General features: G+C 38.8%; 2 protein-coding genes across 13 annotated transcripts in view; one reads left to right on the top strand and one right to left on the bottom strand.

Moving 5' to 3' along the window:
• The window catches only part of PLA2G4B (phospholipase A2 group IVB), a 47,611-nt gene that overhangs the window by 4,213 nt on the left and 20,209 nt on the right, over nucleotides 1-23,189 (bottom strand). For 5 of the 12 annotated variants that reach the window (XR_014955579.1, XM_085580304.1, XM_085580303.1 and 2 more), the window contains 17 exons: nucleotides 16,756-16,828; nucleotides 15,586-15,762; nucleotides 14,814-14,950; nucleotides 14,011-14,142; nucleotides 12,770-12,828; nucleotides 10,923-10,965; nucleotides 9,673-9,736; nucleotides 9,110-9,237; nucleotides 8,877-8,987; nucleotides 8,617-8,654; nucleotides 7,594-7,729; nucleotides 6,488-6,624; nucleotides 6,008-6,230; nucleotides 5,280-5,397; nucleotides 4,136-4,273; nucleotides 2,830-2,934; nucleotides 2,182-2,367 (listed from right to left, as the gene is read on the bottom strand). Coding sequence is in view for 10 of the 12 variants with exons in the window: in XM_085580304.1 (XP_085436430.1) it covers nucleotides 2,182-2,367; nucleotides 2,830-2,934; nucleotides 4,136-4,273; nucleotides 5,280-5,397; nucleotides 6,008-6,230; nucleotides 6,488-6,624; nucleotides 7,594-7,729; nucleotides 8,617-8,654; nucleotides 8,877-8,987; nucleotides 9,110-9,237; nucleotides 9,673-9,736; nucleotides 10,923-10,965; nucleotides 12,770-12,828; nucleotides 14,011-14,142; nucleotides 14,814-14,950; nucleotides 15,586-15,762; nucleotides 16,756-16,828 (2,005 nt within the window). In the remaining 2 variants the exon portion in view is untranslated. Of the gene's footprint in view, nucleotides 1-2,147; nucleotides 2,368-2,829; nucleotides 2,935-4,135; nucleotides 4,274-5,279; nucleotides 5,398-6,007; nucleotides 6,231-6,487; nucleotides 6,625-7,593; nucleotides 7,730-8,616; nucleotides 8,655-8,876; nucleotides 8,988-9,109; nucleotides 9,238-9,672; nucleotides 9,737-10,922; nucleotides 10,966-12,769; nucleotides 12,829-14,010; nucleotides 14,143-14,813; nucleotides 14,951-15,585; nucleotides 15,763-16,683; nucleotides 17,757-22,745; nucleotides 23,174-23,189 lie in introns of those variants that run through there. The other 7 variants (XR_014955580.1, XM_085580309.1, XM_031505022.3 and 4 more) reach the window with 6 other exon arrangements.
• Nucleotides 1-23,189, top strand: part of SPTBN5 (spectrin beta, non-erythrocytic 5) — a 124,243-nt gene extending 101,054 nt beyond the window's left edge. The window contains 1 exon segment of the mRNA XM_077784151.2: nucleotides 1-23,189. This exon segment is cut by the window's left edge and continues 9,059 nt beyond it. The gene's annotated coding sequence lies outside the window, so the exon portion shown is untranslated.

Below are 23,189 nucleotides of genomic sequence, written 5' to 3'. Positions count from 1 at the left end.
ATAGTGGTTTGAGAATGTTCCTCAAGTTCACAAAATGAGGCAGCAAAGCCCAGAGCAGAATACTTGAGCCTCAAATCATTGTGTTTAGGCATTTTAGGCAATTGTTGATCACAGAAATACTGTTGCTAAGTTTCTGCATTTCAATTCATTCAATTGCTCTGCTTCCTTGGCCTCATTCTGTAGTGTTGATTTAAACCATGCAGAGTAAATCTAGCTTGCTCCATAGCCTGGAATGTTTCACACCAGCTTGAAGTAATAATTCCTAATTTTTCCATTCCCTCCCTGTCAAGTCTTTACAAAATGTGCTTATTTTAATGTTCAAGGCTGCTGAGAATTCACAGATTCAACTGTAATAAGAGACATTTGCTTGCAGTCCCCCACAGAAGAAACAGAGCTTACTTTTTAGATTTATTTGGCCCGGTGAACATTTTTAGATGAAATTCCATTACCCTTCTTTTCTTATCACAGAGATGGAACTTTGTAGCATTTATTCATGACTGTGTATGTGAAATACAAGTAGACACTTTTCTTGTGAGAATCCACTCTTTCACCCCACATCCAAATAGAGATCTTAAATAAATCCTGTCTCAGAAATACCCTTGGAAGCATGAATACTACTGTAAAGGGATTATGCTAAATCCAGACTATTAGTTCAATCTCTCACCAGGAAAATTAGGCATGAAAAGTCTTGTTTTGATATGTCAGATAACCTGAGCTGCAGGGAAGCCTTTAAAACAAAGCTCTATTCTTAAGACTTCATCTACCACAAGACTCATTTCTATTCACAGACCTGGCATCTCCTCTTACTCCTAAAAATGGATCCATACCTGGGTGTAGCTTGATATTATGCAGGCAACAAAAAGGAGATGGAAAACCTGATAATTTTTCCACTCCAGGCTTTCACTTTCCCTTTTCCCATTCTGGATTTCATGCTTTCCACATATTTTACCTTAATTGTAGAATATCTACACTGAGATAGTCATTAGTGGTTTTATGCTCACTTCCTCAAAATTCTCCTTGAAATCTGCTTCTACCCATTTGTCTTTACAAAACTGTCAACAAATATAAGGACAGTTATGTTTTTTAACATTTACTGACTGACAATTTCATCCTTCATCCACCCTCTGAAGCTACTTGCTTGCTCCTTTTCTCACCCACCCTTCTTATGCTACTTGTTTTTTCTCCTTCTTTCATTTGTTTTCTTAGTGCAGACCCTTTTAGGACAGAGACATTTTGCTTACTAAACACTTTAAAAGCAGATAGCACACTGTGGGCTCTGCCTTAATCCACAGAAAAGCACCACCATCTCTCGCCATTGTCAGCAAACTGTGTAGCAAGGGCAGGGACAAAACACATTGTAACTTGCCTAAAATGGGAGAGAAATGCAACTTGCCAAGAGAAGGGCTCAGAGAAGGCAGAGAATGTGTGCTTTCTTGCTGAAGACAGATTAACCTCAATAATGTGGGGTACTCACACATTGCTACCTGTTCATGGAATAAATTAAAATGCTGGGATTATCGAAGGTTTCTGATGCAGAAAACATCATCTTCATCACCTTGCTATAATTTCACAGATTGTTTAATAGGTTTTGAGGTATAAATATTGCTGCCTGCTTACAGAGCAAAGGTCATAGACAATAGCTCTTCAATTTATAAATCAAGTCTATGTATCTGTTTTTTTAACATTTAAAGTCTAAACCTATGTGACTAACTTTCTGTAGTTGGATTTTGGTATTTCTGCTTCTGAAAAAGAGAGGTCTCTGGATGGATAATTCATCAGGCAAAAACACCAGACATATGGGAAGCCACATGCTTGCAACTAGTCCTTTCCTTCACCTGATCCACATAATAACCTGCTATTTTATGCTTCTGGTGTTACCTTTGTTTCTTGACCTCAAAAGATTCTGCCCTTCCTAAATCTTTTGACTACTATACCTATGCAGAGTGACAAAATTCCTGTATAAAAGCATTTCTTGACACAAATTACAGGTATCTTCTGGAAGTGAAAGAGCAGTTAAGACTAGTTAATTTTAACCTGTTACCCTAAAGAAACAGATACCATGAACATAGGTCCAACTCAGCCAATTTCCAAACCCTGAAACAAATATGAGTTTTCCAAAGTCTAAAAAACAAAATCTGAGATGTTACCTGCACAGTGCAGCTAACTCTTTGTTGCAGTTACCTTTCCATTCAATAAATTTTTTCTGATGGATATAATCCTTATGAAACTCTAAGCCTCTCAGGAAGTTATGTGACTTTCCCAGTAGTGGACGCTTGGTCATAATGTCCTGAAACATTTCATACAACTTTCCTGACAAACAAGATGGAGGCTCGATAACAGTAATGTCTTCCTCAGGAGAATGCTTTTCTGAAATAGAGAAGAAACCATGAAATAGTGAAAAAAATAACAGCAATCTGCCCTGCCAGACACCTCTGCTGGCTAGCTGCCCTTGTTGTCTTCCTGTGGGTCACTGTCATCCCTGTTTCTTGCAGGCTGCTGGAAAACATCTGCACATGACCCATGTCATTTACCAAAGAGATATTTAGTTTTCTTTAAAGCAGTCACAGTTTTGTGTTTTACTCTTTCAAATGACATGCTGGCTTTGTACTTTTGCCCACAAGTAAAAGCCAAGCTTCTCATTTGCAGTAACAGGCAGAGCCATTTAACAGACCATGAGGAAATTTTAAATGAAAAACATTTGTACTAACATGGAGCATGCCTCTGGGAAAAGAGAGAAGAGAGAAGAGAAAAGGACATAGCAATCATTCTGATACATATTAAAATCATGCTGGAAGATCCACAGTGAGGCAACACTTTAGAAACTCTTACCTATATCTACCATATCTTGGGACCATCGTTCCCAGAATTCATTTGAATTTGAGGACCAGTACAAGCCATCCAGCAAATTCCTAGTAAAGATGTTTGTCCAAAGACCTGCAAGTCAAACCACATGGGAAAAGTATTGCACTACCACATGTTAACCACTATTACAAATATCCATAGTACACATTATTAGTCCACCCAACCTGACCCTATCATGACACAACTTAAGCAGCAGGTCTCAGAGTTCAAACACTGTGGTGTAAGCACTTCAGTGCTCTTTCTCAGGAGGTAACTACACACAGAACATTCACTGCATAGTACAGAGTAACAAAATAAGAGCTATCAGTCACCCAAATTATGTAGAAAGTTTCCTGTGTACGTGTGAGAGAAAAGTAGGCTTTGAAAGCATGGTGAAGCCATATAAATATAAAGGCCTTCTTTAAACTGATTTATTATTTAAATTGATCTAAGACTAATTTTCTTCCTTCTAGGCATGTTTTGTTTCTGTGGAGTGCGGCTGGTCCAGGTTCAAAATAGAATTGGCTCCATCTGTGAGTCTGCTTTTGGAAAAGAACTATCCTTCCTCATTAATCTCTGTGCCAGGTAGTTACGTGAGAAACAAACTGAATCTCTATCAGACTCCACAGTGAAATAAATATGGGGATTTTATCCTCTACCCTTGTTTTTGGTATCAAAGCTAAAACACTTGTAAGGATTTAAAATCTTCCTGGGACAGACGGGTTCCTCTGACTAGCTGATTTTTCCCTTTCTTCACCTTTGGTGGCAAAAAGGCCAGTCAAAACTGAAGGGCAAAAGGTCTTCCTTCATCCTTATGAGCAGAGAAGGTTAGTGACACCATCCTCAAGACACAAAGCTCAGGTAGCTCCTGCCTTTGTGGCTTGTTCGAGATTACGTATTTTATTCTCAGCTCCTTCCAATTTTACTCCAGTAATGCTTTGTCTAGAAATATAGTTTATGAAGGTGAAGAGTTAGAGACTGATCAGGGAAGGAATGCTTATGATTTCCTCAACTTGCCTCTTCTACCATCTTGTTCAGTTTAGACAGGAACCATGCTGCAACTTTCCCAAATCCACCCAGGTGAAAAGGGAGGACAGGAGAAAAGATGATACACAAAGATCAGAAGTGTATGAAAGGGGTAAAAAGCCCATTGATTTAAAGTGCTAAAGCAGTGCTAAAGTGCTAAAGTAGGAGTGCTAAAGCAGAAGTGCTGGCAAGGAACGCTGTGCCTGTGGCTTGCAAATATCACACTTTCTACAATGCTGTGATTAACTACACAGCACTGCTATGTCACCTTCCAGATAGCAGATCCGAGACTCTGGCAGCTTCTTCACTCTCCTTCCCATGAAGAACTCGCTGTCAAAATATTCTGAAGGAATGGAGACTCCATATTTTGGTATGGACACTTCATAAGGAGAGAAATCTGCCCACTCTACAAAGAATTTACATGAGACAGGTTTGTTGCAATAAAAATAAACCCCCAAAACCTTCCCAAGGATCTTGCTTGTCTCAGCAGCTCTCTACTATCTGCACATTTGTACTGCAAGCTGCACTGTCCACTTTCATACAAACTGATAGATTATTTGTAACCAAAAGGAACCAGCTTTTTCAACTCAGAAAAGCTCTAACATTAGGTTCAAATGCTTAGATATCTATTTCTATATAAAGATTCTGGGGCCACACTGCCTCTCTAAATCAAGAGCATCAGTTATGCTTCATGCAAGAGTGGTGTGAATTGCAAGGAGTGACTGTCATGAAGGCTCTATTAAGCCAAAACTGCCAGTCTACAAGATATAACAAAGCAGCCTGAAGACACATTAACATCACACTAGAAATTACAGTGTGGCATGGATGTGCAGTTTCCTGGCTCAAGCTGTCCTGTACAGGCATTACAGTAGAACTATAGTTATAAACCTAAATAAACTAAGGACTAATTGTTTTTCTTTCCAGTAGCTACTGCTTTTAACACCTTTTGTTGAATGAGGCCTGTATCCATTCAAAGGATGTCATATCACACCCATCACACCAATCATATTCCACTCCATTTTCATACACTCATCAGCATCATATTTAGGAAGTGACAATTGCATTTCACAGCACCCCTAGAAACTAATGGGGCATCATAGCCATTTTATAGGCATGGCAGAAAAGACCAGATTATTTTCTCACACTCACTCACAGTGTCTGTTGTAAAAATATTACTTCACCAGAGATTTTTAATTAATACCCTCTTTATAGCTGAGGATGTTATCCAGCAGACATGCTCTTTCTAGCCAACACACAGCAGTTTGCAAAAAATAAACATTTTATTAAAAGATGAATACTGAGTGAGGGCAAGGAACTCACGTATTCCCCTTTTTTTCTCCCCCCATACACACCTCCCCCCACATCCTCTTTAATCCATACCCAGAATCAGAAGAAACTCCAGGAACACCTACCTCTAAATTTGAAAGTACCAAACTTCTCCTCTTTCACATTGAGGACTGCATAGAAAGGCAGTGGGTTTTGCCCATGCTCCAATGCTTTGCGCTGGTCTGTGAGTTTGTACTTTCTTGGCTAATCATTGAGATAAAAAAAAAAATCACAATAAACCTCTGTAAGAGCATAACACTGGCACAATCTACCCAAGTAAAAAGGTAAAGATTGATAACAGAGATTTTACAACACAGGCATCTGTAAGTCACATTTTTCAAAGAGACTTTTCCTTCATGTTCCTGCACTTTCCTTCCCGGTTGCCTTTTGGGTACCTAGTAACTTCTTCATTAGAATATCCCAGTGCCTTGACTGCCTGTATCCCACAGATCTTTACTGAAGTTGAGATTAATATTCACATGAGGACAGATTACTCTAACTTTTAAATGTCAAAGTAGAAGCAGACTTTAAAAATCTGACTTTTCAGGGAGGGTAGGGGCGGGAATTCCTCAGTTCTTTCTGGGACTTTGCCTACTGAAGTTGCTAGCTGTTGGGCGCCCTAAGACAGAGACACCTTCAAATGATTATCTACTCTGAAAAATCCTGGTTACAAGATCCTCTGTCATAGCTTACAGACCACGTTGGCATGACTTGGTCTCTTTGCATTTGTTACACACATTACATTGTGCCCTCAAAGAATAAGGCTCTAAATAAAGTGGTGTTTCCCAAATGTGTAGCAGGACCATGTACCTACCCGTTCATGTAAGAACATCTCCTGAACAAGTGACCACAGAGTTGTAAAAGATGGCACATGTCCTGCTTTTGCCCTTTCAGCAAGTTCCTTGTGATAATATTTCAGATGGTCTATAGACATAAGGTTGAGTTTGCATTTTGTCACTTGCTCTTTTACTGCTTTAAGTGGCCCCTCCAGAGACTTCTGTGACCAGTCAGCATGCTCATACAGGTCTGCTAGGGTCCTAAGGAGCAGAAATGTAAGAAAATCACCCATTTGTTTAGATAATTTTGGAAAATTGATACATTTACACAATCATTTCAATCAATTAAAGATAATCAGTGAGCCTAAACTGAAGTAATAATTGAGAGCCCACAGCAAGAGCTTCATGAGGGAATTATGTCCACTTGTTAACAATATAAGTCTGAAAGAGATGTATCTCCCACTGTGTGGAAAAGTAGTCACAGTCATTCCAAATCCAGTCTCATTTTCTATACCCACCATGTTGAGCCAGAAGCCCCAGTGAGGTAGGTGACACAGTCCAAGAGATTTAGCTTCTGAAGAGCTAAGAGGTGGCCAAACATAGCTGACATCGCCCTGAGACCTCCGCCTGTTGCCATAACAGCTATTACTGGGACCTGTCCAAAACACAAGTAGTATTCTCAGAAAGTTACTCCCTTGTTACTTGAAAAAGTCTAACTAATTACAGCTCTCAGAATTTCTTCAGCAGATTCATTGGAGGACAGTGAATTAAATCATCACATAGCCAATCTTTACCAGTACCTTACTGAAATTAACCTCTAGAGACTCTTAACCCCAATGCTTGGATGAGTTTGAATATGCAGTCATTTTAACCTTCCTTCTTGCCTCTGCTCTCTATAATTGGAATTGCAATGATTAAGAATAGACAATCATATGATTTTATTACAAACAACAACAAATTGCGATAAATGCAATTAAAATGGATTAAGGGAGTTTTTCGAATGCTGCTGATTCTTTGGACAGCATTCATTTAACAAACATAATTCCAGGAAGAAAAGAAGTTTTCCCTTAAAAAGTCACCCTGGATCTTGGCAACAAAAACTTCAGCTTGTTATAAAATGTTCTAATGTTCTTTCTTCACCACAAAAAAAATGTTTACTTTTTGTAAGAGGTGTTCTGAGAATGAAGAAAGAAAAAAAGTAATCTTAAAGAAGTGACATTACACTGATTTAATAAGTATTTATGTGAGGTGAATTTCCAATACTCTTGTTTTCCTATTGGTATGGGTTGCCTGACTAGGCTGTATCTAACACAATGCCTCATATCTTGCTGACTTGCAGCACCATACTGTTGGGAACTGTGTTTGAAGAGTGGTATTATTACATTATTGTTATTTGGGCCCATTGAAAAGATTGGAGGGATGAATACTTGAGCTGAAAGTTTACATGAGTAAGGGGTATTCCTCTGCTCTGCTGTAAGGGGCATGCCACAAAGCCTCTGCTCTGCTGCCATTCAAATCAATGGATTTGTTAGCAACCTGCAAATATTACTAGAAATTTCAAGGGGAGTTGTGCCAATCCTAATTCAATAGACCCACACCCCATGTTGAATTCCAAAGCACAGACCTCATGTCCATGTAGATCTCTTTCCAGATGAAGAACCCTTTTCAGGGCACCAGCAACAACTCTCTTCCTCTTATGCAGGAACTCTTGCTCTCCTTGGCACAGATCATACCCTAAGCGCACATCCAGTTTTTCTGTGCTGAAACAAATAAATCCAGAGGCACAGGATTGGTGTTTAAAATGCATATGGATCTATTTTCAGCAACTGCAATCTAATGAATTCTTTAAAAATCCTGATTTCTTGCTCTGATTTATACAGAAATGTACCTTTCATTTGCAAAGAAATCAACTTCTTTGCTTCTACATGGTCTCTTTATTGTTTCAGTGTAAGATTTACTGTCAGCTAAGGATAATAAATATTAAAACAAAGAAGGGCCTCTGTGACTTTCAGTAGCTTTGTAAGCTGAATCCTTTCTATTTCTGCTTCATAAGATTTCTGAGCAAAGGATGACTTAAACCTAACAATGGGCATTTCATGGGCATTTGTACTGCAGACTTATACAGAAACTGTAAAATGAAAAAGATATTCAAATAATTTTTGTTTGTTTCTTGTCTGACACATTATTTTACAATGCAACATTTTGTCTTCCCTAGTTTATACTTCTTTCTCTTGATATCACCAGAGCCACAAGTCTGTTTTCTTAAGAGAACATGTGTCCTTTGGGTAATGTATGGACTCTGATGTTTTGTTATTTCAAATTCTCTTTTCCCTCTGCCTTCTTCCTATGCCCTTTTTGAAGAAGCCTCCAGTCTCAGTCTTTGATTCTTTGATGCAAAGGACACTCAGTGACTAAGTCCCTCACCATTTGAAACTCTCATAATTTTTTTTGCATCTTGGTGGGGTTCCTTTGCCCCAAGGACATTTAGCTTTGAGTGTTGTGGTGACTCTTTAATAATGACTGAAATATTGTTACATTTTGCCCAGAGTGTTGTGCATTCCTTATATCTAAATAAAGGATACTCTGTTCTAGATTTCACAGTTCAAAAAGCAATAAAACCTTTAGAGAAAAAAAACAAACCTCTTACCAAGCATTTAGCTGGAGGTACAACTGTAGCGGCACATTCTGTAAACAGAGAGATAAGAGCCGGAAAATGAGTGGAGGGAAAAAGAGAAGTTTTGAACTTAGATTTTCAGTGCCTCCTGAAAAGTCCCACCACTACCACCCTGCATACTCTTTGGTTGTTGCTTTGGGTTTGTTTTTTGGTTTTGTTTTTTTAATATTAATGTGTTAAATAGTGAGGGCTATTCTACTCTTCTTTCCAGACACAAATTATGAAACACTTACATGTCTTACAGGAAGGGTTACTTTCACTTTATGTCCAACAGGGAGAAATTTCAGTGGTATCGTTAAGGTGTCACTTAAATTGCTGTTGTCATCTTCCTTATCAGAAACTTTCTATACAAAACAAAAAGCATGGGTTGTACCCACAGAACAGAAACAGTGCAGTTCTTTGCTATTTTGATCACACCAGAAATAAGCAAGCAGTATGAACAGCAGCACTGTGTAGTGCCCCTTACCTGCAGCCTGACTTTCAGAACTGGCTCCCAAGCCTTCACGCAGTGGAAGTAGAAAGTATCGGTGTCCTCTGTCGTCTTCTGCGTTCTCTCGTGAGATGCAGGCACCGTAAGCACGAGATTTTTACCCTCTAGTAAAAACAGGTTTATTTAGAGAATAATATTGCTGTTCAGATAAAAGAGCTAGCAAAGTTGGCAAACTTTTTGATGGAGTAACTTTCTGTGGTAGCTCCTCTGTAAACTACCAGCAAGTCTCCTACAGCACAGGACTTGGTACTCCTGCTTTTACCCCCATAGCTTGCAGTGCTCCCAGAGTCAGCATCCTCTCTTACTTCCACCAGCAAGGTCTACTGTGTCCAAACCTGATAGCTCCAAGGAAAAGACACAGAGACCAGTTCAGGGCATTTCAGTGCATTGCATTTTATTTAAGATCGGGTATGACTACTTATATATAATTAAGAACATTCTTGGTTGTCTCTGTACTCTAAAATGCCTCTATCTGGGTCTGAATTACTATAATAGAGTTGGTTTGGTCATGTTCTCAGTTCACTGAGAAATTGCCATACCTCTCAAGTATTTCCTGCTTTCATTTATGTCCACATGCACTTCCAAGCAGCAAACCTCACGGGACTGCAAAAGGCAGAAAAGGAAAAGGGTGAAGAAAGCAAATAACACATCTGCTGCAAATAATGAAACATCATGCAGACAGCCACCACCTATAATACTGAGCCAACTGAACTGGTCTCAGTGCCAGGAGTGATCCAAGCGAAAATTCAGAGCTCATTATTCCAGGACAGTAGCCCAAGTTGCACTCTTCAGTGTGTCGATACAGTGGAGCATTGTCAGAGGTTGTTAACACATTCAAATTATCCCAAAATCAGGAAACTCTGTACAACACAGTGGTGCCCAAACATATATATCTAATAATTGTTTAGCAAGGGTGAGGGAAAATACCTGATGATGGGTTTCTGTGTATTGTGGCAATTATTAGCCTACAAAGCATCTTCTTATTGGCCCTGATGTAGGGAAATCATGGATTTATTCCATCCTACCCTCCACCTGAGTCACTCCAGTTCACCTTTAATAACTCATGCCAGTAGAGTTTTCCAACTCATTTCAGGAACAATGCATGCCAGTCATTGCAACTCTTATGCCTCACACAGAAAATGAGGGGGAAAGAATATAATATGTGTTACTTTGCCTCAGGGGTATCAAGGGCTAGCATCTGGGAACCATGCACAAGCTTGGAGGAGTTGGCATGCAGTACTTGGTACTCCTTAGCTGCTGGGCCAGCCCAAGGAAACAGGCAATGTACCACATGCTGACTAGCACTAGAACAGGGCTCTATGTTTCAACTAAGATAACTCTTTATTAAAAAATTAATTTCCCAATAAGCTGTTACACTAAGATACCCTTCCAGTAATAAGCACACTGAACACCTACTATTGTCTTCTACAGATGTTTTATGACCTTTGTTTTTCCTGCCAAGTGCCATGCTGTGTTACAAGAAACACAATCAGTTTTCACTTTGAACACAAATAAATATGGGATTCTGCAAGAGTAACAAACCACAGTGTGGCAACATATTGACATCTGTAATAGCTGAGGACTTCAAGGACTCACAGCTGCTGGTTTTTTTATGGAGAGAGCAACAGCTGAGCTGTAACACAGGGGCACTGTCTCATATCTCTGACTTTAAAATGCACACCATACTCTTATCTATTATGCTAGGTTTTGTTCTTTCTATGAAATGGGGGAAGAGGAGAGGAACAAAATGAAGCAGATATCACTCCAAGATAAATTATGTGAACCTTACCACTAGGACATCATTGGTAATGAGATGCTCTGGAGGGCCAGGACTGAAAAGACAAAAACAAGTAACAAACAAAAAAAGCTGTGTGAATAGCTGGATTTTGGTGTGTTTTGTTTAGTTTTTTAAATAGCAGTTATATGACTTTTCCCAATATAGATAAGTTATCACAATTTGTTTTTTAAAAGGCAAAATATATGATCCCATGCTAAGTATGTGAACCAAAATACATCAGCCAAACAAAGACAGGAAAGCCCATAAAAATACTAATGCTTAAAACTATGTGCTAAGTTACAGCAGAACAAAGGCATATTGGTATATGTGGAATCATGTCCTGCTATTAACAAATGACCATATAACTTGGGAAAAGCAAAGACTGCTATTAATGTGTTCTGCAAACATTTATTAGGAAAGACATTTCTGACTAGTTCATATTATAACTTATGGCTGACCAAAAATGAATGGCAAATAAGAATTAACTCCCACTGGGCTATATGTATGGCTGCAAAACAGAGAGGTAAGCAATGAAAAATCTTTGTCCTAGATATTTTACCTTGTAAGACCTTGGTCTGTCACTGAATGAATGTGGTTATTTAATTACATGAGTAATCTGTAGAGTCTACTAACAGCATCTTTCACTAAGGCAAATATTCCAACACCTCTATGTTACACACATTCATAAATGCTTTCATATATCTGAAAGGGCCATTGAGATTATGCAGTACATAACCTTTGTAGGTGCAGGGTATTTTACCAAACACCATTTCCAGACTTAAAACTTCTATTTCAACTGTAAAATATATTTAAATAATTAGGTTTGACTTCTAGGAATGGTTGTCGCCCAAATGCCTTATAACTTGAATGGTGAAAGGTGTTCCTCTTATTTCTAGTCTGAATCCAGTTCCCAAGCACTGCTTCACATTCTGACCTTTTATATATCTGACTGTGACTGCTTCCACAGTTGCAGGAGATTATTACCATCATTATATGTGATACCATCTCTTAAGGTACCTCTCACAGGTAAATTAAATAATGATTTTTTTTTTTACAGTTTCCTCATGTTTAAGAATAAGAAGTCTTATTTGTCTTACTTACACTTCCTTCTGATCACGCAAGTTAGCCAGTTTTCACTGGACTACATTTGACTACTTTTTTTTGGGGTTTTTTTTTTTGGTTGGTTGGTTGGTATTTTTGTTTTTTTAGGGATTTTTGTTGTTGTTGTTTTGGGGTTTTTCTTTTTTTTTTTTTCTTGCTATACTCAAATATTCCAGAATGTGTAGTTTAGGGGGTTCTCTTCAACTAAGTCTGTCATAGGATTTAAAAGACAGCTAAAGTTTATCTCATGGGACTTGTTCTTCTGCAGACAATGCTGATTACCACTTTGAGGCAGATGGTCTTATTTTCATTATTTGTTGATTGTATGTTTTTTCAGTTTAACTAAGCTATTGCTTAATGTGTGACTTTTCTAGTACTGTCTACATAACTCCAAGTATACATTGTTACAATAATATAAGGCAAGTTTTATGGTCTCTGAAAAATTCCATAATGTTCTAGGCGTTGTTCAATTACTATAAACAATCTGAAGAGCACTCCCATTAAGTTGCACATGCATCTTGTGTAAAAGTTATCACATCATGACAATTTTATTACATTTCCAGGATCTAGATATACAGGTTCAACAGAAGTTTAAGATTTGTATGAAATATAATGAAAGGTGGAATTAGCTAAGGAAGGTAAAAAAAAAAAAAAGTTTGAAACTGTAATTTATGTTCACTGCTGGGAGAAAGAGCTGGAAGTAGTTTCTCATCCTCTGAGATGCGTTCTATACCTTTTAGCTTTGGAATTTTACTCACATTCTTTCCATCCAGAATTCCACTTCCAAACTTTCCCATTTCTTAGGGCAACTCTCTGTCTAAAAAGATATGGGTAAAATAAATACAGATTATTGAGGGCTGCAAGAATTTGGCAGCACAGACACACCTAAAAAGAACTTCAAGGCCTGACATCTCTTCTGCAAATGATACCAAAAAAGTTTGGGTTTGTGTCTTTCCAAAGCTGAAATTGCAACAGAAACCACAGGCTTGGGTAAGGCACATAAGATTAATAGTGTCCCATTGTGTGATATGTAGAATTATATCTATTTCTTTCTCTGATTGAGAGGGAGCTTGATTGAAAAGGAAACATAATGGCTCTCTGCAAGATAATGTGCATGAGGGAAAGGCATCAAAGCCCAGCAAAAACTGTCACGAAGACCAGAAACATTTTCACATACAAACCATTTAAAGCACACTTGAACTGAACCCAGAAGAGATGAATTAGGCAAGTGGCTGAAGTGGCTATTGAATCATTGTATTTCCCAGTGACTCACCCACTGGCTGAGAAGTGCACAGCACCAACCCGCTCGGTCATAAGGAAAATCCATATTAACAGCTTTCAGCATGTGGGAAGTAGCTGTTTTTATGGACTGTCTCCCTCCTGTAATGAGTGTGTAGCAACAGCACCTCAGCAGCAACTCAGACAAGCCCAGGAGTTGTCACAGACCTATCCCAGCTTTGTTTACTGAGCAACCCTCTTTCATGGGCTCTTTAATAAAATACCAAAGATGTTAGCAGGACAGATGTTCCTTTACTATGGGCTAGAGAAATCTGAATCAACCAGAAGGAAACCCAGCATGAGCAACAACAGGGAAAAAAGCCTGAAAGAACCATTTAATTCAAGTGATGAGTGAATTGTTTTCATATTTTTAACAAATAAGTTGCCATTTATGAGGAAATTTCCCCCAAGCGTGGCAAAGCTGGCATACAGCTGAAAGGTAAACAAGTATTTTTTTGGATTCTAAAAGATAAAAATTATTATTTACAGATGCTTTCTGTTAAAATATGTTGCCCTCAGAGAGCATGAGACAGAAGCTGCTTCATTTTCTGAATTTGTAAAAAGGGATTCATGAAGTCACAAAATTACAGCAAAATTATATCTGTTTTGATGAGGTATTGACAATGATATATAAGGCTACCTGTTCATGAAGGTACTTAACATGGAAGACAATGTGGACAATGAGGTTTTGTCAATCTCTCCCTGTGTTTTCAGCCCTTACCTCTGATTTCAAAGCAAATGTCTCGCGGATTATCTCCCCAGGTCTGATTCTAGCAACATTAAAAAGAACTGTGAACTGCATGTCATCTTTGGTGAGTGCATCTTCATCACACACTGCCAATTCTAAAATGTTCTGGTAGTAGAAAAAATAAGTAAGAACACTTGAGCTTCTGTTCGACAGAAACAAAAAAAAAATTATTATAGATTTTTGCAACTGTTTCACTAGAAGAGCAGTAAGAATAAAAAAGCATGTCCTTCAGTTGTCTTCTAAAATAGAACATTATTACACCTAATCTTGGGAAACTTGTGAAATGGAAAACAACTACCTATAACAGAGGTTCCCACTCTCCTGAGACAGAAAAGATGCCAGTGCTGTGCACCTCACTGATAACCCACACAAAGAACACACTTAGTTTCTTCATTCCCAAGTTATCCAAATTCCATAATTTAGGAAAGGATTACATTTGTTGTCTACACCACAGCAACTTCTCTACTCTTCCCTTAGAACCAGTGCAGGGAAAGCTCTTTCAAAGTTAGCCATGCCAAAATAGTACAGAAGTATACTACAATAGCACTTATTTCACTCAAGTGAAATAAGAGTCTGGACTAGCTTAGATACAGGCATTTACATCACCAATGTCTGTAAACAGCTAAGAAAAGTACTACTTCTTATGTCTACTGTTCTGTGCAAACTAGTCTGTTGAGCAAGCATTTTCTTAAGTTATTTTAGCACAGTTGATCAACATGGTGTCTCCTGAGGATTCCCAGCTATTTAAATTGATGAAAATTCTATTTTTTTACTACCTCAACTTCTCTCTGGATCCTAAAGTAGAAAGTCTCGTTCCAGACAGGGTTGTCAGAATTCTTGATGGTTTTGGTCTGAAGCTTCCCAGGTGAAGCAGACGGCAGCCACAAGCGTACATAGCAGTCTGATGCAGTCACTGCAGCAGAGAAAAATTAAAAACCTGACGCCAATGCTATAGAGGAACAGTAGGGCTAGGCCATAATCTTGCAGATTAATAAATATTACTACTTTTTTTTAAAATTAGTGATCAGATCACCCTTTGGAAACAACCAAGGAAAACCATCTATTTCCTGAGTAACTACAAACTGCATATGTACACATGCACACACAAAGTACACTAAGAACCACATTTCCCATGGGAAGAGAAGAGGAAAGTGGACTATACCCATTGACCATTCCTCATGCTTAGTCCTTACAATTCCAGCCAATGATGTTAAAAAGTTAAACTGAAACTACAGCTGGTTCCACAAAGGGCTGTTAGGATGATTACAGGAAAGGAGAACACGTATTACAGCAGAGATCAGAGTCTGGTTTGCTCAGCTGAGTCACACAAGCATGCGGAGGGGACATAATGGCTGTCTAGAGGTCTTAGGCACTAGGCAAGATGATCTGTTGCAGCTCAAGGCCAGCATGGGCCCAAGAGCTGGAGGACACAAGCAAGTCAGAAATCTTCATTTCACTTCCATCCTACAGCTATTCCTTATGGTTAGTGCAGTCAGTGCCTCGAGCAGCCATCCTTTGGGGAGAGCCAGGGTGGGGAAGCACATTTACTTTGTGAAGCTTGGCAACGGTGTGAAAGGAAATCTCCAGGGTGATGTCTTTCAGAGCTGGAGTCAGGACTTGATGGAAGATTTCTACTGCAGCCCGAGATGCCTAAATACTTCAGACTGGTATCAAGCAGTGAATAACATTGCCCCGCAAGGTTTTGGCACGAAAGTGGAACTGTCCCTTCAATAGAGTAGATAGAAGAGATCATTGAAACTCAGCAATACAGGCCTTGTCACACTAACACTTTTCTAGTGTCCACCTCTGGATGATGCTACGTGGCATTTGCCACTGGAGCACAGGAAGCCTTTGGCAGGCAGTTTCTCAGCTGACAAGGGATTCACTCCCTCTGCTCTTCCTCACATCCAGGCTCGACCCTGCATTGCAAGGCACACATGGTCTCAGCTGTAACTCAAGTAAATCATTGCAAAGTGATGTACTTTTTTGCTGAGTGAGTAATTTTTCACTAGAGGAGTAGAGAGGCCAGAAGTTTCAAAACTGACACAAGGCAGCTCAATGCCTCTGTCCTAACTGAGGAACTCATTGGAGACCTCTGCAAAAATGGCAGCTGAATAGCTGGTCCACAGCACACCTGGAGAAGGAGACATAGGAGGCTGTGAAGGGGACATAATGAGTTAAAGACACTTGAACACAAAAGTACACAGAAAAGTCTGTTTTGTCCGCATGCTTATCATGGGCTTAGATCTGGATCTGCAGAGGTCCTCCTTAATCAAAATTATCAATATAATTTATTGTGACTGGTCAGCAAATACCCTCAAAGATAAGGTATTTTAGAAGGCTTGAAGTTCTCTAATTTCCCTTTGATTATTTTGTCTAATTGGTATATTTCAACAAAAGGTCTCTAAATTCACAGCTTGTATAGCAAAATTCCTGCCCAAGCAGATTCATAGATGGCAATGTCCTAATGAAGTCTACCTTCACTCCTTGGCCCAGAAAATTAATCTGGGTGTCTTGTTTTTTACCAGTTCCCTGAAATGCCACTAGAGATGTACTCTAATTTAATGATACCTGAGACATTTGATTTAATTATAGCTCTGGCATTAGTATTTCTACTGCTGTGCTTTACGTACGTTGCTTGCATACCTTCAGAACTTAAGAATATTGCTCACTGTGTAAACTCTGGAGGTGACTAAAAACAATCAAACCACAACTCACACAGGTCTTTTGACTTGATGTTCTTAGCTTGTATGATTCTTACAGAAAGCATGTGGATGGGGCAAAACTTCATCTGCAGAGAAAAGAAATGCAATAATTAGATCAGCTCAGAATACAAAAACAAGATGTATTTTGAACAGTACAGGGGACAGTCTGCCTGTGTCTGTTTGAAGTGAGGTGACCACCCTCAAGTTGAAGTACACCACGCTGATCTGAAAACACGGTGGCACACTGGGCTGTTTGCTAAGGAGCTCGAGTAAATGAAGACTCAGAGAGAAACCACGGGCTCAGACATTGGTATGAAAAGCTTTCTTTGTCACTCCAGAGGCATTTGTTTTCAGGTAACCTAGTGCATGTATGGCCACAGTGATGGTTGTACTGTCAACACTCCAAGGGTCCCGCGCCACCCGTAAGTCAGAATGGGGCCTTTGGAAGGGGATATCAGGAACTGCAGCTGCCTGCCCAGGTCATGGCACAGCTGATCTACCTAGGCCAGGACATGGTACGTACCAAAATGCACTATAAACTTCTGACTTTGTATCTGAACTAAGATTAAATTTCTGTGATGTTCGTAAGTAGGGCAAGCTCACCAAATGGCTCTGCTGACTTTGAGGGAACAGATCACAGGTCCAGCAGAGACCCTTCAGACAAAATAAAAACTGCTCTGCTTTGCAGGTATGATATCACAGAATTTGTTTCATTATGTATCCTGAAAATACCTAATGGGAATGGAAGCACTTCCCTTCTGGACATGAGGTTTATTTCTATCACAGGCAGGCTATCATTTTAACACTATTTCAAGTTACTTCTTCCTAACTCTTAACAGTTAAAGCTTTCCAGGCTAAGCTATTCAGAAAATACTTGCCATTTTCAAAAGATGTTCTGGTAAGCATGAATGAACACATAGATAAATATAGCAATCTTAATAACATAAGCAGGGAAAATACTTAGATCTTTTTTCAATTTGATACATTTAAATTTCCTCTTAATTTTCTGTTAGGTTTATTTTTTGGGGTTTTTTGCATGCCACAGTAGCACGGCTTATCAGCAATATTAAGGAATAATAACATGCAGTTATTACAGTCCCACTGCAACTAATAAATTAAAACTTAAAGCTTAAGCTACCAACTGAAATAATATCTTTATTTGTCTGAACAGGGAATCTCATTACACTGTCACTAAATAATTTGACAATTTTATTTTGAAAGTTAGCACCATGACTAATTTTCCTGACAAGGACATTATTAACTCTGTAGATACAAACTGTTGGGGAAGGAGGAACCTCTCAACAGAAAGAGTCACTCACTACAGTTAATCTGAAATTCTTTTAAAATGAGGTGGAGACTATTGGACCTGTTCATTAGAGATGAGAATAGCCTGCATTCAGCTTCTTTCAAGTTTGTTTAGAGGTAAACTACGTTACATAATATGGATATCATCTGAACTGTGAATTAGCATGTTCAAGTAAAGGCTTAATATTAAGTTTTATTGTGTCACTTAAAAGCTACATACTTTTTAAATTCAGATTTACATTTAAGAGCTGTCCTGACCAGAGAAACCCTTGTTAAACCTATTCACTTTAGTCTGTCTCTTGGCTTGTATAAAAACACAAAGCAAATTCGTTTTTGTGCAAGAACTCCTTCTTGTATGTTTTCTTCCAAATTTAAAACTGACATATTTAAAACTTCCTTAGTTTAATGTATTGTGGACATTACAAGTTCTAATTGGGACACTTCCATATTATTCCGGCAGAAAGAATTTGACTTCAATTTTCCTGTGCAAATAGTTATTTATCATAGAACTACTAGCTGGGACACTCACTCAGCATTCTTAGTGGTTTTCATTTACATGAATTATTGGATTATGTAGACAATTATAGAGGTGACTAGTTTTAATTAATATGTTAATTCTTAGTCATTTTGTAATCAACTTCTCCCTTGCTCAACAGAAGCCTAAACCATCTGCCTTCACTGAAGAAACGTGTTGGCATAAAATTTGCTTTGAAACTTTTTGTGATGAAAATTTCCTAACTACTTATAAAGATGGAGCATCTGCAGGTCATGTCAGAGGACTCTCAGATGTGACAGGTGTCATGTTTTCATCCTCTGCCACTACAGCCAGAGTGCCTCACTCCTCCTCCCTTCCCCTTCCTACAGGAATCACTTTCCTTAAACATGTCAACATTTGCCAAACAATGGAAACATCAAAGGTGACTTTTCACTCCTCCTGATTCGGTGCAGCTTAGTCCTGGTGTGTTATTGCAGGATAAAAGGTAAACAGATTCAGATGAGAAAGTGTGGTCATAATAAACCCTGAGGGCTCTGTAAATCCTACAAGGAAGCCAGAAACAATCCCTCTCCCAGGACTGCAGTTACTTCAGCCATGACAACCATTCAGAAGTGGGCTAATTCCTCTTTTCATCAGATAAAGGCAGAGCTAAATTTCTTCAACAACAGTCCAGAGCACACTCCTAAGGTCTGATTTGGATGATCTAAATTAACATCTTTGCCTGAAAGTGCTGGTCTGTCAGATTATCCTTCTATGAAAAATAATTACAGTTAGTGGTACCATTTGCTATTTTCATAACATGAAAAGCAACATGTAACTTCACAATTAATGCAACTTGATGAGTGCAGACACCTGACCCAGACAGCCCTTGACAGACTTGCAGCTCTATTGGTCTTGTTGATTTTAGTTCACTTCCTTAGGAGAAACATGGTTTCTTGCACAGGCATGCAGAGAGTAACAAAACCCCTCTGTAAACATCCAGAGTCAAAGGCAGCTTTCCCAGAAGCACATCATTCTATTTTTGCTGGGAAATTACTAGTGTGACACTGAGGCAAACAACAGAGTGCAGGAATCAGCTACCTGTGCATTGCTGCATCCTAAGCAATAACACTCCAGGCCAATGAATTGTAGCATCTCCAGAGTACCAAAGGGAAGGATAAAACTTGGGGGAGGGGAAGAAACCAACAAACTTTTTTTCACTTGACAGTATTTAGCATTAAACTATATTTCTATACTCTTGAACCAAGCTTTGAGAGAGTCATTTCTGTTTAAAATACAGAAGAATCAGTAATGAGGAGATAAAAGTAGCATGTCAGAATTGCCACAGCGGTATCAAACCTTAGCAGACTGAAAATTCACATCTGTTGCCACCATCTCCTTGATTGTAATAATACATTCTCACTGACTTCCTTCCATAGGAATGTTGATCAGCTTTGGAAGGATACATAAATCTTTTGTTTACAGGCAGTGAGTCACTTAAGGTTTCATTCCAAAAAGACAACCTTTAGCATATGAAATCTTCTCAAAGCTCATAAATATTGAGGAGCCTACCAAAACAGTCTGTGGATGGCAGTAAAAGAAGAAAACCTTACCAAGAGCTCATATGTTTGATTTCAGTCTTTACTGCCTCTCCATGCTGCTACTAGAAGATCATCTCATGGCTACCCTCACTAGAAAGTCAGTATTCTAGGGAAGTTTCTGCAGTCTGGGAACCTCATCCCATAACTCTCTGTTCTCTTTTTCTTTTTTTAAAAATAAGTTCTTGGTTTGTACATGTTGGAAGGATGATTGGAATGTCAGTGTTTCACTCTCCCTGTACAAAGCTTAGGCAGCTCTGTGAGCAGATATCACCATGGGATAACGCCAAATTATATTAAACTTTAGATGAGGATTTTGCTGTCTTCTGACATTTTGAAAATAGCTGTAGGATTTGTCACTCAGCTTTATACATACATTTCAGACATTAATACTTACCTTCTTTCACGGATTACTTCTTTCTCCAGTAGTGTACTAGAATCTGTACAATATCTTGCTTACAAGATCTCACACCAAATGTAATTATTTGGCATATTCATACCATTATTTTATGTTAGATACTGAGGATTTGGTCCAACTACAGTTTGGCAATTTACCAAATTGAGATTAAATCTATAAATGTATAAACGATAAGAAAGCTTAATTACCATCCTGCTTCTAAAGCACTCTCTTCCACTAGATCCTCTAACATCTAGTAGGGGCTATTAGCCCTTCCATCAGTGAGAACACTTCTAGAAATTTATCTCTCCAGCCAGCTGCCTACTTTCATTAAAATTAAAGGGATGAAAGGTTCTAGTGGAAAAAGTGACTGACTGAAGAAATATACCAAACTATGACAATCTCATTTTGCTTGGCAATCACAATTGTCCCAAATTTTATCATTGGAAGTTGAACAATTAGTGAGGAAATCTAATTCACCTTACAAACACATACTGTAATTTCATGTAATCACTGATGGATTACTTCAAGAATCATTGTGGATTTGGGATGTATCTCCTGTTCACATATATCAGACACCTCCTCATACGTATGAGTGGGTCCCTGGGGGCTTTGTATTTGCAAAATTTCTGAGCATTTTGTCAGATGAAAATTATTCCATATTTCACAAAATAAAATTTCTAAGGAGGGATTATTCTTGTCTGAGCAGAAGAAAAGACATTGTTACAAATTTGAGAAGTTGTAAATTAATACCGACAATCACTTCTGTGTCAATTTGGTAGCTTTCTTAAAATGCAAAAAACTAACTGGGAGATTAGGAGATCTTCCTAGATAGTTTGAAGTATCCATACATTTCTAAATATGTGGGAGTTTTATTATAAAAGAAAAAAAAAGCCCACAAAACCACTCTGGTCTTATTTCCATATCTATTCACCAACTTACACACACACTGAAACACATGGTTGCCTGGCACAACAGCAGAGCTACCTGCAGTACTGAATTAATCTCTTTCCTTGGCAACAGAAGCTTTCTGACCTGAGACTATGCTTGCACTCAAACCTTTTGGCAGTGGTGTCTATTAACATTGAGATGAAATGCAAGAACTTCGTTATTGAAATTTTCTCTATAAAATTATACCTGAGCTATCTGCCCATCTATCAGCTCCAAGACTGTCTTACTAGATACAACATAGATATTTAAAAACAACAGATAATATTCATGGCTACAATAGAGAGATATGTCTGTATCTTACTGATAGATGGATTAGATACAAATTTTATCCAGAAAGCACATGGCATTTACAATTTATTTTCTCTGCCTGAATGTTTGAATTCTATCCCTTGAGCTATCCATTCAAGTTAGTGATACTTTTCTAATCTTTAACTTTGCCTGCAAAATGGCACAATTAATGATCTCTATCGGCTGTAGCATGTAAGATTGTTTCTCACTATATTCTAAGCCCATGAATGTCCATATTTCTTTTATTTGTAGCAAAATTTGACAAAGGGGTTGATACATAAAGAATGATTATCTGTAAACAATTCATGCCTTGCATTCAGACACTATGTCCATTATTTTTTAAGATACACATGAGAAAAGAATTTTCAGCTAGTAGTTCTGTTGATTTATACTAAAACCCACCAGTTAAAATCTCTGAATGGAACCTACTATTCAAAAACTCAAGTCCAGACATGAAATACTTCCACTAGAATTGCAAAGGCTGTAAACATTACGTTAAAAATAGCTAGATCTAAACAGGTCAAACAGGTCATTAGATGTCTCCCCTGCAGCTAAAGTAATATAGATTATGCTTTGTTGCTAGATAAAGCTGTTGGTTTATTTATTTCAGCTGGGGCAAGCAATGAACATGTGCTATCCAAAGAAAAGCACGCAGGAAGGCTAAAGCACTTTCATTTTACCAAGGTAAACTCTTCAAGAGCAGCCGCCTCTTCCTTCACAGACCTCACTCTGGCATGTACACCAAGGGTAAAAAAAGCAAAGCGCCCATTTGCTCTGAGTTTTCACTGAAGCTCGCTCACGTATCAGTTACTGTGATGCGAAAGGGGAGAGCGGCAAGTCTGCAAGGCTCGGGATGCCCCTGCCACACCACAGCAGCCTCTGCATCCCAGCAGATGCACGGAGAGGGAGTTTGCCGGGAGAGCTGGAGCGGAGAGGCCCAGGAGCGAGGTGCCAGGCCACAGCGAAGCGTGGGGCTGCCGCTCTCTTACCTTGGCTGGTGGGCTCCCCATGGCACGGAAGATGGCGGCAGCGACCGAAACCCCAATTTGGTTAACAGATCTGTCAGCTGACAAACACGCTGGCAGCTTGTTGTGCTGCTGCTGCTGCTGAAATAACCTGAAGAACACATATAATTTATACAGGCACCGAGCTCCACCCTCTGCCTCCTCTGTGTGGAGGAGGGCCTGCCTACATCTGAGAGGGAAAGATCTGCAATGTCAGAGGTGAGCAGAAAGGCTGACACTTACTTAGTATTTCTCACAATTTGCTATTGCCCCAACATCCTCCCACCAGGTTTATGGGTTGATTCTGATGTGTTCAGAAAGTCTTGCTTCACTCTAACCTCTTCCACATGTCTAGTCAGAAGATTAATTTTCAGTAGCTTTTAAGTTCTTCCACAAAATACTTCACAAAAAAAAAAAAAAAAAAACAAA

The sequence above is a fragment of the Lonchura striata genome, chromosome 5 (genome assembly GCF_050655825.1).
Source record: "Lonchura striata isolate lonStrDom1 chromosome 5, ASM5065582v1, whole genome shotgun sequence".
NCBI classification, from domain to species: Eukaryota; Metazoa; Chordata; class Aves; order Passeriformes; family Estrildidae; genus Lonchura; species Lonchura striata.
The sequence above is the reverse complement of the archived record's forward strand: the minus strand, read 5'-3'. Positions and strand labels throughout refer to the sequence as shown.